General features: G+C 45.2%; 1 protein-coding gene and 1 long non-coding RNA gene across 6 annotated transcripts in view; both read right to left on the reverse strand.

Annotated features, from left to right (window-relative positions):
• Positions 1-18,908, reverse strand: part of NCK2 (NCK adaptor protein 2) — a 151,703-nt gene that overhangs the window by 120,858 nt on the left and 11,937 nt on the right. The window contains exon 2 of one of the 5 annotated variants that reach the window (XM_033175563.1): positions 9,404-9,782. The exons of 3 other annotated variants lie outside the window; for them this stretch is intronic. In XM_033175563.1, coding sequence (XP_033031454.1) covers positions 9,526-9,782 — 257 coding nt within the window. In that variant the 3' untranslated portion in view covers positions 9,404-9,525. Of the gene's footprint in view, positions 1-9,403; positions 9,818-18,908 lie in introns of those variants that run through there. One more of the 5 variants, XM_033175566.1, reaches the window with a different exon arrangement.
• Positions 4,135-9,214, reverse strand: LOC117062259. The gene is made up of 2 exons (XR_004428278.1): positions 8,622-9,214; positions 4,135-7,252 (listed from the first exon to the last, which is right to left on the reverse strand). It is a non-coding gene; the product is annotated as an uncharacterized LOC117062259 (long non-coding RNA).

Raw genomic sequence — 18,908 nt, forward strand, 5'->3', positions numbered from 1 at the left:
CATTTTGGTACCCCCGACATCTTTCTTATAAACGGAGGCTTTTGTCTTGTTTAAGGCAAAGAAAATCAGTTAAAGAAAAGACTGCTGGACTATAAGAGCAAAAGGCAACAGTCCACACACTGCCGATTCTCCAAGCAGCCTGCCAGACATGAGCTCAGGGGAGCAGGAACTCAGGGGCTCCTTTTCCACTGCAGGATCACCAGGGCCTGAAATAGCACCTGGCTCAGGGTAGATGCTCAAATAGTTGTTGAGTGGGTGACTGCTGCTTCAACTCTTCCCAATAAAAAATATCCATACACCAGGATGCTCTAGCATTTAAGTAATGAACCATAGTCTCAAAGGGATACTATGGTATTAGGTACTAACAGAGGACTGGGGAAGGGGGAGGAAAGACATTAAGTATGAAGCACAGATGCCAGACACCATGGAGTCTTTCTACTGACACTGAAGTTACCTGCCCAGCAGGTTCCAGGTGCAGTGGTGATGGCCCTGAGCTGAGCATGTGGGAAACAAGGAGGCATTCCAGGGATGAAAAACCAGCATGAGCAAAGGTGCATGGACTGATGGAGACCAGCACATGTACCAGATGGCGAGAAGACAGGTCTGCCTCAAGTGGGTGACTGCAAAGGAGCGGGACAAAGGGGACTAAGCCAGTGTTAGAGGATTCAAGAAACAACTGCAATTGCTCATTTTGATTTGTTAAAGAAAAATGTCCTTGGCACTCACTGGCAAAAAGGGGAGTGATAGCCAGATGGTGGGTGGCTCATGCCTGTAATTCCAATACTTTGGGAGGCTGAGGCAGGTGGATGGCTTGAGGCCAGGAGTTTCAGACCAGTCTGGATAACAGAGTGAGGGCCCGTCTCTACAGAAAAATTTTTAAAAATTAGCTGAGTCGGGTGGCACACACCTGTAGTCCCAGCTACTAGGGAGACAGAGGCAGAAGGATTGCTTGAATCCAGGAGTTCAAGGCATCAGTGAGCCATGATCACACCACTGCATTCCAGTCTGGGCAACAAAGCGAGACCATCTCAAAAAAAAAACAAAAAAGAACACGTGGGATGATGTGGGAGGTGGCCAGGAACACACTGTGAAGGAAGGACCAGGAGACCTAGATGCAGGGCGAGGACAGGGAGGACTCTGGCTCCCAGATGAAAGGAAGCTGCACTCTCTGCGAAAATGGGAGGGGAGAAGAAGCTAATTCCAGAAAGAAGAGTTTCAGGAAAAAACTCTAGTAGGAGGTCACTAAAGCCTCTGAGCTTCCCTAAAGTCAGAAGCATGGTGTTTTTGTCCTTGACTTCTTCCCATGTCCTCTGCTCTATGACTGCATGCTGAGCCAACAATGGCAGGCAACTACTGGCTCAATGTTTACCCCAGCATCAACAACAGGCGGCTGACCCCAGTGCTGCAGAGGCAGGAGGACCAGAGATCCGGCCACTTCTGGAAAAGCACATCTGTGAGGCTAGATCAGCTGTCTAAAAGGCAGAACATCAGATGGGCTAAAGTGAAACCCAGGGCTATGCCCACCTTCCCTGGGAACAACGAAAAGAACATTTTCCTTTTTCTAGGTTCTTAACCTGACCAAACACAGGCAAATGGGAAGGATGCTTAGTGCTGTTTATTCCATGGGGGCATAAGCTTCCCCTTTGGGAATAAATAAATAAATAATGAGCTGAGCCTTGAGAAAGTTAAAAACCAACAGCCTAAATAAATCTGTGGTTCTCAAACACAGGGCCAAAGAGATCAAGAGTTCCCAGGAGGTTCCGAGAGGCTGTTAGGAAGACACCAGTGGAAACTGCTAACGCAGCATTCTCAGCCTCTGCAAATGCTACCCCCTCCCCTATCCTTCAGACACTGCACTCGGCTGAGCCCGGACGGGCAGTTCCACAGGCAGGGTGCAGCTTACAAGCCGAGTTCTCAAAGACCTGAGAGCTGAAGCGTTCCTGGACACTTCGACAACAATATCCGATTTTGAAGGGTGGCTGGCAGGGAGTGGAAAATTAGGCCCTGGAACAGCCCTGGGAAAGGAGGAAGTCAGTCTGAGGAAGCTTCTGGGAACAGCTGTGGAGAAAAATATAGATGGGAGTGATGGGCAGGCCTCACAAAGGAACGGCGGCTTTCACACCAGAGGGTTTTTACCTCAGACAAAAGAAAACAATGGTTAGAAAAAGCTGCCAGTAGTGGTCAACCCAGGTACACGCTTTTTCTAGAAAGGTTTATGAACTCAAAGAAAATCTCAATAGCCGGCCGGGCGCGGTGGCTCAAGCCTGTAATCCCAGCACTTTGGGAGGCCGAGACGGGCGGATCACGAGGTCAGGAGATCGAGACCATCCTGGCTAACACGGTGAAACCCCGTCTCTACTAAAAAAAAATACAAAAAACTAGCCGGGCGTGGTGGCGGGCGCCTGTAGTCCCAGCTACTCGGGAGGCTGAGGCAGGAGAATGGCATGAACCCGGGAGGCGGAGCTTGCAGTGAGCCAAGATCCGGCCACTGCACTCCAGCCTGAGCGAAAGAGCAAGACTCCGTCTCAAAGAAAAAAAAAAAAAAAAAAAAAAAATCTCAATAGCCTCTATTTGAGAAACATCAGCTTTATAAAAGCTTCTATTGATAAGAAAAGAACATTACTTTCTACGTAAGTGACATGATTAGAAACAATGGGAAACTTCTTGAAATATTTGTCTAAATTAGGTCTCCTTTTTGTTTTAAGAGGGAGTTTCACTCTTGTCGCCCAGGCTGGAGCGTAGTGGCCCAGGCTCGGCTTACTGCAACCTCCTCCTCTCGGGTTCAAGTGATTCTCCTGACTCAGCCTCCCAAGTAGCTGGGATTACAGGCACCCGCACCATGCCCAGCTAATTTTCGTATTTTTAATAGAAACGGGGATTCACCATGTTGGTCAGGCTGGTCTGGAACTCCTGACCTCAGGTGATCCACCTGCCTTGGCCTCCCAAAGTGCTGGGATTACAGGCATGAGCCACCCCGCCCAGCCCTCATGGTTTTTTTTTACTAGAAAGTCAGAATGAAAAATGTAAAAGGGGATAGAAATAGTGGTAATGGTCCAGGCGCGGTGGCTCACGCCCGTAATCCCAGCACTTTGGGAGGCCAAGGCGGGCAGATCATGAGGTCAGGAGATTGAGACCATCTTGGCTAACACAGTGAAACTCCGTCTCTACGAAAAATACAAAAAAAAAAAATTAGCCAGGCGTGGTGGCGGGCGCCTGTTGTCCCAGCTACTTGGGAGGCTGAGGCAGGAGAATGGCGTAAACCCGGGAGGCAGAGGTTTCAGTGAGCTGAGATCGTGCCACTGCACTCCAGCCTGGGTGACAGAGCGAGACTCCGTCTCAAAAAAAAAAAAGAAAAAAAGAGTGATATTAACATCAGGATTGCCCAACACTGAAGACTGAAATGATAAGCAAACTGAGGTGCCAAACTGTTTAATCCAATATAGTTTGCTACCCAAAATGACTTCCTGGATCTGAAATACTTTAAAAGGCTAGAAATACATTTTCAGAAGTATTATTTTTCTTGACTTGTTAAAGTTAGGATCTTTAAGTTTAAAATGATGAAAACTAATTCAGATTACTAAATATCAATATCCATATCCAAGGCAATATAGCCCTGTGTGATTCACACAAGAATCAAATCCGAATCACTGACCTGAGCATTTTACGGATCAATGATCTGTTTCTAGAGCATATCCACACACTCTAAAAATGACAGATATTCTATAGCCTTCTACTTCTAAGAAAATGATTTTAAATACGATCAGTTATGTAAACACATTCGCATATACACACACAACCTTACAGTAAGTTTCAGGCCTTCTTAGTTGTAAGAAAAGCACTGAACTTTTTCATCAGGACACATGAACCTACCTCTCAGAAAGATCAAAGCCAGATGCAAACATCATCCTTTAAAAAGATCTCAGCATTAGATAGAGCCACTAACTCTACCTCTAACTGGAGTCATACTGTAACAGAAATTTCAATCATGCTCTTAAAGTTCAAAGAATTCTGTAGAAAAGAATTCTGTCCAGAATATTAAAACTTTTTTAGAAGTCTGATTCTTAGAAATTCCTTTAGCAAACACACCCCATTTCCACAGCACCATTCTTTTTTATTGTTGCAATATATCATGTGTTTTTTACTTATTAGTGCTTTATGTTATGAAATTAAGTGCAAAAATACTTAAATAATGCTGTGTGCCAGGCACCACTCTCAATGGTTTGACTCACTTCAATCTGCACAATCACCCACTTTTCAATGAAGGAAATAGAGGCACAAGGTTTAAGCAGCCAGTCCAAGTCAGATCTCATGGCGGGGCCAAGGCAGTCTGGCTCCAAAATCCTGACTCAAAAAGCAGGTCAAAAAGTTAAACACAAGGAAACATCACACAAGGAAGGAGGAGAGGCCAAAGACTACTCTGAGGGATTAAAATCTGAGTTTTTCTCCAGCTTACCTTCAATACTCTCATTTTACGGACCACGCCTGACACATGCATTCCCTGCCACAGTGGCTCCTGCGGCCGCCTGGCTGTGCCGGACAGTGTGACTCCTCAGGGCGGGAGCTGCGTGGACCCCTGGCCCTTCTTGGCCAATCACTCTGATTACCCCATGGTTCCTTCCAGAGGGCAGCGGGCAGTGCAGTGAGTCACCCACACGTCCCATTTCTTAGAAAACCTGTAGCCATGGATGCCTGACTTCTACTGTGGAGTTATTCTTCTGCAAGTTATTATAAGTAGAGTCACAATTTTTGTGCTACATTTAAACATTTTGTATCTCTAAGCTTCCTTAGAAATGTTACTATATTTTTCCTACAGTTGCTTCCTGAGAAGCAAGAACGGGGGAGTTACCAGCACAGTGAGAGTCATGATTAGTCAGACCCAGGGTAGAGAAGAATGTAAAATAGGCACGCATCAGCTGTTTTACTGAGAGGAGGGTTTTAAATAGGGCACAGCCAGCTGGGGATGGGGAGGGGCGGAGTGGGGCGGGGCAGCAGGCTGACAGGGCTGCCCTGGTGGGGATAATACAAAAGATCATCTAGTCTTGGTCCCTGGTTTCTGGCATGGAGCTCCTAAAGCCCTTGTAATTTACTGAGGAACAAGAGTGTCCTTAGTGATTCACAGAGAGCACCAGTGCACCACACCTGAGCTTATGCTAATGAGGTGACTGGGGGGGTCAGGGGGGTGCCCCTAGATAGCCTGGATGGAAGCTGGTCACTGCCAGAAAGACGAAACGTGTGATTAGAGGGTGGGAACCTTCCAGACTCCCTACACCCCAACATCTGGAAGGGGTGGGGGGGCAGGAGACTGGGCTGCAAAAACTCTTGAACGATGGGATGTGGGGAGCCTGCATGTGACGAACTCGCTGGGACGGTACGCTGGGCCGTGTCTCCCCCCGGGGGCATGGAGACTCCCACCCCTCATCCCATGCGAGCGTCGCTTTCTTTGGGCTGTTCCTGAGTTGCATCCTTTAAAACAGGGGTGTCCAATCTTTTGGCTTCCCTGGGCCACACTGTAAGAATTATCTTGGGCCATACACAACATACACTAACATTAACTGCAGCTGATGAGAAAAAGAAAATTTCAAAAGAAATCTCATCATGTTTTAAGAAAGTCTAAGAATTTGTGTTGGGCTCCCTCCAAAGGCGTCCTGGACTGCGGGTTGGACAATCTTGCTCTACAGGAACCACTAACAATAAGCAAACTGCCTTTCTGAGTTCTGTGAGTTGTCCTGGCAAATTATGGAACCCGAAGTGAGGTCATGGGAACCCCAATTTACAGCCAGTTGATCAGAAGTACAGGTGACTTAGGACGTGCAACTGGTGTCGGAAATGGGGATGGTCTTGTGGGACTGAGCTCTTAAAACTTGTGAGGCCGGCATGAACCCTGAGAAGCTAGTGTCAGAACCGAACCAAATTAGGGGACACCTAGGTGGTGTCAGAGAATCAGAGACCTGTTTGATAACAGCCCCCAGCCACAAGCGGCCACTGAGCACTCAAGGGGTGGCGAGTCCAGCTATGTCATGCTGTGAGGGCAAACATACACCGGAGTCTACAGACAGGCAAAGCAAGCAAATGAACGGTGTTAGTAATTATTTGTGTATATGTTGAAATATTTTGGTTATACTGGGCTAAAGAAAACTTAAAATTTGTAACCTTTTTAATGTGGTTACTGGGAGAGGTGAAGGTACACACCCAGCGCACACTGGCAGCTGATGTTCTATTTCTGCTGGACAGTACTGCTTGAGATGTCTTCCTTTCTGAAAACATAAAAACTGATGTCCATTTTTTTGTCTCAAATTTTTCACATGGAGAAAGACAGTAACCACTTAAGGATGAGAAGCGGGGATGTGAGTAATAGAGAGGGAAGGAATTCGTGTTTGTTAAGTGCATATTAAGTGCTGGGAACCACGCATTATCTCACACAATTTCATGCTAGCAATCCCCTGAAACAATGGGCATCCTCCTCCCCCTTTTCCAGGTGAGGGCACGGAGACCTCGCGCCAATAAAGGGACAAAGCAGGGACTCCAATGCTGCTCCCCTGACTTCTGTTCCTTGCTGCACACTAGGGGCTGCGGTCTTCTTCTGGAAAAGGCCTCGTATTTCAGGCTTTGTGGGCCACATGGTCACAATTCCTCAATTCTATTGTTGCAACATGGGGCAGCCAGAGATGCTGTGGAAATGAATGAGCCCAACTGGGTTCTAATAAAACTGTATTCACACCCAAACAGGTGAACTGGATTTGACCCATGGGCCAGTTTGCCAGCCTCTACTGTAACCACAAAGAGTACCAGATATTCCTAAATAAATTACCGTATTATCAGTGCACCAAAATGTAACACTTATAAAGAACACCTTTCACAAAATACTAACTAGGTTATTGTGGAAACAAGGGAAGAGGGAGGGTCCAATTTTGCAGGTGAACTCCTGTTAGGCTTCTAAGCTCATATCAGACAACCAGGTGGGCCATGTAGGTCTTGTCACGAGCAGTATTACATTAACAGCAAATTGCATTTGGTTCAATGACATGTGTGACATGAATAACATTACAAGTATCTACCTGGGAATATGGAATGGTATCTATGAGATAAACACAGAAGGGGGTCCAGGCTTCCAGGTCAGAGTCTCCCTGGCTCCAGAGAGATAAGCAAGCACCAGGAACCCAGCACTGGCTGACCATACCAGTCCTCAGGTGAGAAGAGTTCCTCCCAAGTGCGTCTCTTCACATCTTCTCTCCATTCCTGTGCTTCACCAACACTACACAGGCAGCAGGAAAATGGAACCAGAAGCCTCCAGTCAGTTGCTAAACGAATTTGATGGCTTAAATATTTATTCATAAGTCAAACTAACACTACTCACTACAGATGGAAATAGTTTGGAAGGAATGAAAACCCTGCATGCCCACAAGATGGAGGGAAAGCCACGTAAAGGAAAGGTCTGGGGACAGAGCCATGGCTGGTTCGATGTTCACCTGCAGACCCCGCCCCTGCCAGGATTCTCCCTCACAGACCACCCTGAAAGGTGACAAGTGAACAAATACAAAGCAGTGGAGAAAAAGAAAACCTAGGCCAGGCGCAGTGGCTCAAGTCTGTAATCCCTGCATTTGGGAGGCTGAGGTGGGAGGATCCCTTAAGGGCAGGGGTTTGAGACCAGCCTGGGCAACACAGTGAGACTCCATCTCCACAACAAAAATTAAAAACTTTACTGGGGATGGTGTATGCCCGTAGTCTCAACTACTCGGGTGACTGAGGTGGGAGGATCGCTTGAGCCCAGGAGGTCAAGGCCACAGTGAGCCATGATGGCGGCCCTGCACTCCAGCCTGGGCAACAGAGCGAGACCCCAACCCTAAACAAAAGAAGAAAAAGAAAACCTAAAAGAGGTGAGAGAAGGAGAAAGAACTACATCAGGTTCTCCCCACCTTCCAGGCCCTCCCAGAGCCATGCAGAACACAGACTTTCCCAGGTGGGGAGGCCCCACATTCCCGAACTCTCCTGCTACCAGAATGTGCTTCTCAGGCCCCCCTTCCCCACTCAGCCCCACCTGCGCCTCCCCCTCATCCTTTTGTCTCCTTTAACACTCTTGAGGGGAACGGTGTAAAGCAATTTCTACTATCCAGGGTAGCCATTTCAGGGAGTCCTGCTTGGCAGGAAGCAAAGTCTGACCAAGAGTATCAGGAACTGGTCACACCTGTGCAGGGTAAGTGTCACCTGCTGCCATGTAACAAGTCACTGCAAATTCAGCAGCTTACACCCACATATTTATTGTCTCTGTGGGTCTGGAGTTTGGGTGTGGCTTACCTGGACTCTTAATTTTTTATATAAGGAAAGACAGCTAATACACATACCTCCATAGACTTGCGCGCGCACACACACACACACACCCTATTCTAAGCAGTATCTGTGGGAGGCTATCTGCCTGTTATGGGTGTGAAAATCTAAAATATTTGCGACTGTTTCTGAAAATGTCTTTAAGGAACATATTAGTAATTAAAAAAATAAATCCCATTACCTCTGTCTCACTTAGCCAGTGACCAAAAATACAATAATCCAGCACTGTCACTGACACCATGCCCCAAACAAGTCCCCACTAGCAGAACAGTCTACTAACAAAAACTAAAGTCACTCACAAAGGGAAAAGTCATGCCATGGCTGAGAGTGTTCCATCTGCTGTCAGGGAGTCCCTTCAAAGAATGGACCACCAGCTCAAAAGGAAACGCCGAGAACTGGCAGTGGGGCCGGTCTTGGGATGACCACGACGGAGTGCTAAATCCGTGAGCGCTCCTGGCAGAGTCCCTGAAATTCAAGGACCATTTTAGAGTCAGCCTGTTTTAAAGGACACGGTAGTCACAGTATGTACAAATTCTCGTTCATTTGTTTTCAAAACAGCAGTGACACTGTTTTATCATCACTCAGACACGGTCCTCTAGAATAGATCAATCCAAAACGCCTTTATGGAGGGGCCATTTACACTGACTTTCAAAAGCAGTATAGTTTGGGTGAAAGTGATACTTTCGTACTACTGAAAATTGGCATAACCTTTGGAAGGGTGTTATGGCAAGATGCATTAAGAGCCATAAAGATGTCCATACCATGTAACTCTGCAATCCCTCTCCAAGGAATTTACGTTAAAAAAAAAAAATGGTTCCACTGAAGAAGAGACATACACCCAGAGATGTACACAGGCACCTTGTCTACTGGAGCAAAAATTTAGATGTCCAGCTCAGCACACTGCTTACCCAAGTGTGGTGCTTTCAACTCCATGGGATATCACACGACATGAAAAAAAAAAAAGGATTTGAAAAACTAGTAAAGTGGAAAAAATATTCAGAGTGAGAAGAATAGAAAATTATATAAAAGTTATAAATACAAGGATGAGCTGCAAATATGAAAAGTTTCTCTTTCAGGATGGTGAGATTACAGAAGGCATCTCGCTTTTCAAAAACTACGCTTAAGAGTCAGTATATTATCTCTATCTTTAAAAGGAAATTCACACCAAGAAAAAGCAATGCCAGAAAAATACATCTCAGGAATCTAGGTCTCCATAAAGTAGCTGTGTGTTTGGTTTGCACTTTTACCTGATACTGCTAAAACCCCACCTTGGAAGACCACAGCCAAGTGACCAGTATCATTCTGCCTCCTGCTCACCTCTGTCTCAGTCAGATGAGGCAGGCCATCGGGTTTTGAGGCAGCTTTGTGGCTGAGCCTTGAAGCAGAGCAGGCTGCAGGCTCCTGCAGGGATGCAATCCTAGGAGGGTGGCCGACGATAAACACGTGGAGCTCAGACAGCCCTGCAGAAGGAAGCATTTCCACTCGAGCTCCGGTGCTAAAATGATTAAGAATGTGGGATGTCTGCCCACAGGCTCTCCTGAACCTGCAGGGTGCAGATGCAAAAGCAGCCGAAGGGTCAAGGCTGTGGCCCACACCGAGGATCACTGCACAGGCGTGCAAACAGAACGCACCCACGTGAGAGCTCTGCAAAGCGAAGCTGCCAGAACTAGCACTCGGATAAACTGCTTAGCTTCTCCAACTCAGCTACCTCATCTGTTAAACGGGGCTGAGGGCAGACTTGTGGGGTTGTAGAGAGGACTAAATTAGGCAACACATGAAATGCTTAGCCACATTATGTGCTCAATAAATATCAGTTATTATTATTGCCACATGAATACTTTAAGAATGTACCTTCATGCAGTCCATCATTGTGAGGGAGCTTCTAGCAGCTGGTATTTATAGTTCCACATGCAAGAAGGCACAATGCAAGTAATGTGTGAGCCAAGTCTTCTTCCAAATTATTTTTTATTTTATAGCACATTTCTTTAAACACAGGGTCAAAAACTCCAAGGACCATTTTGCCACAACATGCCTGAGAATCAGAAAGTCAAACTTTTTCAGGCAAAGAGATTTTTTTAAGTCATTTACATTGTCCTGATCCTGAAAGTTATTATAAACCCCTAAGTTCCCAAAGTACAACCCAACCCCAACCCCACTGCTATAACAGTAAATAATCACAGATCCCAGAACACAAATTTACATTTTTTAACTAATAAATTGAATATAATTTTTCCACCATGACAACTTAATTAAATAAAATTTATAAAAACAATAGGCTTTTGCCCAATTTAAATAAAATTCTTTCTATATTCTCTTTTGAGAACAGGTTTGTATTTTACCCACTTGGGGTGTGTTTTGTCATTACTGCATGACTGGAAAGAATTCTGTTAGGCAGCAAAATTGAGCTACTTTTCTTTCTGCAATGCCTGTGTAGACTGTGTCTGGCCAGCAGCTCTGTCATCAGAGGACATAGTGATACCTGGTCCCTGGTGAGGTCCTGCTCCCCCGTTGGCAGAATGGTGAGGGCTAGGGACTTCTCCTCAGGGAGCTTTTTTTTTTTTTTTTTTTTTTTTTCTGGAGACAGAGTCTCGCTCTGTCACCCAGGCTGGAGTGCAGTGGTGTGATCTTGGCTCACTGCAACCTCTGCCTCCCAGGTTCAAGCAATTCTCCTGCCTCAGCCTCCCGAGTAGCTGGGACTACAGGCTCCCACCACCACGCCCGGCTAATTTTTTTGTATTTTTTAGTAGAGACGGGGTTTCACCGTGTTGCCCAGGCTGGTTCCGAACTCCTGAGCTCAGGCAATCCGCCCACCTCGGCCTCCCAAAGTGCTAGGATTACAGGCGTGAGCCACTGCGCCTGGCCTCACGTTGCTTTTAAGTGATTTTCATTTTATGCAACTATATGGAACACAGTTATTAATATATTACTTAAAAATAAACGAGACATAGTAATCTACGTATTTCCTTATTAACACGCCAAACGAGAGGGTAGCAGCAGTGCTGATAATGACCATAATTTGAGAACAATGATAAACGCCAGTCACTCTTTCAATACACCTGCATCACTATTATGTAACAGGAAAACAGTGACCATTTCTCTGATGACTGTAAATGCCATGGGCTGTGCTACCTACATTCATGCAGGAAGGAAATACTGAATTTCAGTGAAAAGCTGGTAGAAATAAGGATTTTTTTTCCCACCCCAAAGTTCACAGATATCCTGAAGTCCATGCACCCACCACCACAGACCCATGGTTCAGGACACCGTCTTTAGGAAACCACTCAGAACTTCACACTATGTCAAGACCCTGGGCCATGAGCTTCAGCAAATCCCTAGATTCCAGAGTCCAGACTACAGAAGAGACAGACTGAGCCCCTTTCAAAGCAGAGGGCTCTTTTGTTGCCACGAATCCCAGGAACGCCTGCTGGTGTGAGGAGGCAGCCTGACAGCAGGAAGCGCCCGGGCCTGGACCTAGACTCCCCTGGTTTGATGCTCTGCCCATTAGCTGCCTGTTTCCTCGGCAAGGCCTCTTTCAACTTGAGAGTTGAAGGAAATCTTTGCAGATCACCTGGTTTAAGCCCACTCTTAGGCACAGAAACTGTGCTTCTCACAAGCTTCCTCTAAGGAAAACCCAAGAGCAGTCCATCCCAGAAACTCTGTCCTTGATTTTCTAGCAAAGCGAAAGTCCTTGTTTTCAGGTCAAGTGATTCATCTACACAAAGCCACCAAAACCCACACTTGCAACTTTAAATTAGTCAAAGCAAAAACTTAGAAAAAGGACGAGATATTTTAAAAATGTATCAGAAATCTGCAGGACAAAAGAGAAAACGTAAACTGTAACACGGAGGCAGAGACTGAAAAGAAAATCATGTTGTAAAGGGTCAGTGCACATGTCTGTATTCAGTCTTTGTTTTCTGGTCTCACTCTGTCACCCAGGCTATAGCACAGTGGCCTGATCACAGCTCACTGCAGCCTGGACCTCCCAGGCTCAAGTGATCCTCCTGCCTCAGTCTCCCAAGTAGCTGGGACTACAGGCACCTGCCACCAAGCCCAGCTCAATGTTTTGTATTTTTTATAGACACAGGGTTTTGCATGTTGCCCAAGCTGGTCTGGAGCTCCTGGACTCAAGCAATCCTCCCACCTCCGCCTCCCAAAGTGCTGGGATTACAGGCATAAGCCACCCTGCCCGGCCCAGGCATTTTTTAATAAACAAAATGCATTACTATAAATTATATCCAGGTGAATGAATACAATAGAGTCTCTCTCATCTGTGTATAATGGCTTGGGAAAGGTGGAGCAGGAAGTAGTGTCCCCCTCACCTGGCCTTCCACTCAACTCTGGAATCGTCCAGTCACTAGGAGGTAGAAGGCAGTGACCAGAAAGAGAAACTGATGGCCTTAACTCTGACTTTTTCTGTACCCAAGAGAAAGGTGAGCCACTCTTCTCCTTCCCAAAAAAAGATTCTCTGGAAGTCAGTTAGCCAGGAGTTAAATGGACTCCTTCAAGCCCCTCCCCACACCAGCTTCTGAGCCAATGCCTGCCCTGTCCATACCTCCATACATGCCTGAACCTCCCAGCACCTGGGCAGGGCACGACCCTGTTGCCCAGCAGAGGCCCGGCAGGGTGGGTGGGCAGGGTCACCAGCATGGCCTCAGGGCAGACTCTGGCCCCCATCTACAAGAGGAGTATGCCTTCCTCAGACGCTGGGTCTCTAGGCACTGAGCTGGGACCACTTCATGAGCCCAGTCACAGCCCAGGGCTTCCTCAGGCTGCACCAGGATAAGGCCCACCCAGATCCCAACCCCAAAGAAACCTCTTCAGGCCACTGCCCTCCTACTTCCACCAGGGAATGTGCCCAAGAGTTAAGGCTGTCCCAAAGCACAAGGCATGACACATGTAGAAACTATGAAGATTTTCTGGTGATTTTTTATTTGCCCAAACCTGAACACAGTCCACGTGGGGTCTCGGTGTCTCTGCCTCTCTCTCTCTCACATGTAACAAAACCATTTTCAGAGAAGCCTGGCATTTAGGGACCTCCCTACTCAGGCCCTGACTGGCCTTTCCACAATAGGGTTCTTAGCTTTAACTGGTTTCTCCCTTTACTGGAACTCTGGACCCACCAAACTAACGACGAAGTTATCCAGAAAGCAAAGACCCTTGGTTGATACACAGGGAGCCTCAGATGGAGAGATCCAAGAGGTGGTCAAAACCGTGGAAGGAGTGGTTACACAGAGAACCTCAGAGGTAGATGCCACCAGCAGGGAAGAGGTGTGAATGCCAAGGATGGAGGTGAGGGCCTGACTCCTGGCCAGCACACCTGGGGTTCCACTGCTAATCCACAGCAGAGGTTCTCAACTTTGAATATGCATCAGAATCACCCCAGGAACTCCTTCAACAGGATGAATTCCAGACCAACCCATCCCACGAGGGTGAGTTAGGAGATTCCAGGCAGGTCCCTGGAATTTGCCTTTCTCCACAGCCCAGGGCCACATTCTGGAAATCCCATGCTAGCGCACCATCCTATCCCATCACCTCCTCTGCAACAGCGCCAAGGGGCTGTCTGTGCCACAGTGCCTTCTATGCCCACTGAAAATCTTGGTCCCTTGGGGGGAATAAATATGTCTCTCAGATAGAATTCTAAATAACTAATGCAAATACAACCCCTACTGGAGGTAGAGCTGAATTCCCTCTTCCTTAAGTGACTTCCTTCCGAAGACTGCAGTGTGGAAAGAAGGGAAAAGAGTCACTTGACAGTGGAGTCTCCTGACAAACGCTACCTGGGCCGGGTGATCAAGGTCAACATCATCAACCATCATAAGCCACGGTGATCGCATGGACCCTTAACAGAAAATGGCACATGACCTCGGTGGCCTTCCTCCCCAAACCGGTAACTCCAGACTAACATGAAAAAAACATCTGACAACTCTCAACTGATAGACAGTCTACAAAACACCTGAAAAGCAGTTTTGTTCCTCAAAGCTGTCAAGTCATTAAAAACAAGGCGAGTCTAAGAAACTGTCCCGGATCAGAGGTGCTACAGAGACTAAGGGAAATGTGCCCTGGATGGGATCCTGGGACAGAAAAAGGATGTCAGGGCAAATAAACTATGGACTTAACAATAATGTACCAATACGGGTTAATTAGATGTAACCAAAGTACTATAGTAACGTAAGATGCGAATCACAGGAGAAAGTAGACACAGTTTGTATCAGAATTCTCTGTATTATCTTTGAAACTTTTCTGAAAATTTAAAATCTATTCTAAAATTAAGGGCTTACTTAAAAAATATATACTATATGTTTTTATGTGTAATATTATATAAAAGCCTGTATGTATAAGGTAACATGGTTGACTTTCAAAGATAACAAATTACACTTTGGAAAAGTTAAAACACTGCTCAACAAAAGGAGATAAATACCCCTATTGATCAGCTTAATACACTAATGTGAGGGTATTACGTGGCTGAAATGCAATAATTTTCTGCCTTCTCCGGAGAACATACTATGTGTACCTGAATATGTAAAATGATATACTACATGTGTTTATAAACAAACAAAAAATCTCGTTCCCTTGAATGAGACCAAATAAGGACTTAACACATGACATTCTCTTCTTCTGAAGGCCCAAGAACCAGGAATCTAGGTATTCGATCAATCTTTAAAATTGTATCAAACTCATATTGAAATTATCATTATTCACATATTAAGTTTATTCAAAACACTAAGCATTAATTAAAATCTATCATTAATTAATTATAGTAAATCACCAAAACCATTTTACTTTAATCCATGTCACCAAAAGCTAAGGGAAATATCTGCTGGTTCAGTGTCAAACAGGGGATAAATCACTATGATTTTATTAGTTTTGAATGCTAGCATTAATTTAGTTTCAGATGTTAAACACAGCTTAAATGTAAACCCTGAAATCAGTTCCAACCTTTGGAAAATAGTTTTGTAACAACTTACTGTCAGAGCAGTACAGTAATCTGGGTACTGGTTAGAAGTACCAGTCTTGACGACTGAGTAGTCAGTTGTACTGAGTAGAATTTGCAACACTGCATTTAAAAAACACAAAAATGGACCGGGCTCAGTGGCTCACACCTGTAATCCCAGGACTCTGGGAGGCCGAGGCGGGCAGATCACAAGGTCAGGAGTTCAAGACCAGCCTGGCCAATACGGTGAAATCCCATCTCTACTAAAAATATAAAAATTAGCCAGGCATGGCAGCAGGCACCTGTAGTCCCAGCTACTCAAGAGGCTGAGGCAGAAGAATTGCTTGAACCCAGGAGGCAGAGGTTGCAGTGAGCCGAGAGCACGCCAGCCTAGGTGACAGAGTGAAACTCTGTCTCAGGAAAAAAAAAAAAAAAAAAAAATACAAAAATGAACATCTACAATGGAGTAAGAAATAAACTAAATTTCCAAACACAGTTCAAATGAAACCATCAATAGGATAAAAAACAAACCTATAAAATGTGTGCACAGGATTGATTTGCAATATTCATTACTAATCCAAGAGAAGTAATGTGATTAAATTACTTACATCTCTATATTAAATGTGATGGCATAATGCATTTATGCCATTATCAATTTAAAAAAAAATAAGGAAGTATTAGTGTGCTACATGACACCTGCATTCCACTCAAAGTGCCACGTAGTTTTACTCATTTTTAAGAGATAAAGCTCTTAAGCAATAAACAACATGTAAGTAGAGTTCACATTATCTGAAAATTGACCCACAAATCATGTATTCATCCTAAGCAAACTAACTGAGCTTCATCCAGGCTCTGGAGTAATAACAGCCATCCAGGCATAAGAAAATAGAGGTGCTTCACCCCAGCTGTGGTGGGGACCGACTGGGCTTACAACTGGCATGCGAATGTCTCAGCTCAGGTGACAATTCCAGTATCCAGGGGTTGCCTGTGTACTGAAGAGCTTCTGAGGATCTCGAAGAAAATACTATCCTCCGGAATGGCTTCAAATGAATTCTGCCCGGCCTTGAGGGGTGGGTTAGAGGTTAGAGGGGGACTTTCCATATGTGCTTCCCCCACCCAGAGATGGCGAACGTCATCTTCCATACTTGTTAATTAAGATTACGGTGGATTGTGAGCTTGTAAGAACTCCACACTGGTTTACAGGCTCCCTGAGGGCCAGTGTTTGTCTGGTTTGCTGTGATTTTCCCACAGCACCCAGCACAGTGCCTGGCCCATAGCTGGTCCTTTGTAGGTATGAACTGCAGGTACACGACCGAGTGAAAACACAGCCAGGAGAACAGTCTGACCTGTCGGTGGCATCAGGATGAACAACACAGCTTTTCCACATCTCTGCACCCATACACTTCCAGCCCTCCTAACTACATTCAGAGAAAAGCAACAGCAACATCAATTTACACATAAGTCAGTTCATCCCATGCTGCTTTGAAGAAAAAAAATTCCCTAATCATCAACGTCCTGTCCCATCTCAATTTCAACACAGGGAAAGTTGGGGCTATAAAAGGTTGTGAAAGCACATTACAGGCAACCCCTAGTTTCACAGAACACAAAACAGAGGTCAGGAGAGTTTAAAACTTCGCTATGCAATTTGAGCCAAATTAGTAGCAAAGGAAAAGGAGACTCTCCATCTCTATTCCTCATATGAATCAAGATTGCTGAAGTTCGGATTCACGTGAGCCATTAATAAAGTTCAGAATGGGGTTGGGCACAGTGGCTCAAGCTTGTAATCCCAGCACTTTGGGAGGCCGAGGTGGGCAGATCACCTGAGGTCAGGAGTGCAAGACCATCCTGACCAACATGAAGAAACCCCATCTCTGCTAAAAATACAGAATTAGCCGGGCATGGTGGTGCATGCCTGTAATCCCAGCTACTCGGGAGGCTGAGGCAGGAGAATCGCTTGAACCCGGGAGGCGGAGGTTGCAATGCGCTGAGATCGCGCCATTGCACTCCAGCCAGGGTGACGAGCGAAACTCTGTCTCATAAAATAAAATGTAAAGTTCAGAATGACACTGTTTGAATACAGCTCCCATTGTAATGGAAAGCCAAGCAGTCACTGCGCGAAGGCAAATGTTTTGAGGGAGGTCCGGACTTCAATAACATCAATACAAAGCCAGAATGAAGTCCAGAGCCAGGCGCTCTGGAGCTAGGGCATCCCACATGCCACACTGCTTGGGCCTGACGTTTCCCCATGGCCAATCACCACAGGACCCCAGTGGGCCAGTCTCTGTGCCCTCGTGAGGGACCCACGCTTTCCTCATCTAAAAAAGGGCTAATTAACAACACTGGCCTCCCTCTACCTGACAAAGTTAGAATCAAATGATACAAAGCGTGCAAGTAATAAAGAGAAAAACACATTGTTCCAAAGTTGCAACTTCAGAACTTTCCAGTCTGTCCAAAGAATTACTATTAATTTCTCAGAGGTCTTTCTCAGTCCATATGAGACGGGACGATTGAGGAAAGGAAAAGATTGATTGTACTTTTAATGACCTCCACCAAGGAAAGCTCCAGGTTTTGCAAAGTGCTGATTTGGTGCTTATCCTAGAAACAGTACAGGAAGAGAGGGGTAAGACGCAACAAAGTCAAAGGGAAGAACAACGGAACAGGAAATAATTTATACAAAGCAGACAGTGAGAAGGCGAAGGGAACTTCTAATTGACAGTTCTCTTCATCTCGAGGCTTATCCTACTTGATCAAGTAAGGGCCTATTTTAGAGAAAAAAAGTACATTCAGACAGCAAACATCATATGCTAGGCCAGGTAATAAGCAGCTTTGTAGACACTGGGAGTCAACGACTAACAGCCAGATCAGAATTTCCCCTTTCCTTTTTCCTTCGTAAGGTCTAATTTGTGATGTTTTTAGTCTCTCTCCCCCGAGGAGTGTATTTTAGAACTATACAAAGAAGGAAATTAAACATTCAAAAGCTAACATATGTGACCAGCTCAAAAACTATCAGGCTGAACCTAGAATCCTATGAACCCTACTAACAACAAAGACAAATTTTCTTCTGTAGACAATCACCAATGTAAGGCTTCTGAGCTAAGAAAACAGATGTCTTTGATCAGGCCAAACCCAGAAAATCAATTACTTATTAAAAGTAATTGATAAAAGCTCCCTCATTACTTCCACATCAGTGGGCATTCTGAGGGGAATGTACTTTTATCATCATCTCAGCCGGATATCAAAATGTTTCCCGCAAAATCAGCATTTTGTAAGTTTATGGTCCAAATATGTTGAATGAGAAAACAAAAAAGTAACGTCTGTCATTACTTTAACACTCATATTATTACAGATCAACAAAAAACGTGGCTAAGTCAGTTACATAGTTTCTCCTTTACCCATTTAACTGCATACATGTGTAAATTGTGTGTAGATATCTACATATGTATTTTTTCACTGTTTATTAAAATGGAAAAGAAATTGATCTCCAAAGGCAACTGTGTGAAGGAATGCATGTGCCCCTGACTCAAACATTTAAATAAAGCAGAGCAGCATTCACTTATATCAAGGTTGCTTAAATACTGACATTTTGAACTGGTTAATTCTTTGCTGTGGAGGCTGTCCTATACATTGCAGGATATGTAGTAGCATCCCTGGTCTA

Source organism: Trachypithecus francoisi, unplaced genomic scaffold (assembly GCF_009764315.1).
Source record: "Trachypithecus francoisi isolate TF-2019V2 unplaced genomic scaffold, Tfra_2.0 Lachesis_group17, whole genome shotgun sequence".
Lineage (NCBI taxonomy): Eukaryota > Metazoa > Chordata > Mammalia > Primates > Cercopithecidae > Trachypithecus > Trachypithecus francoisi.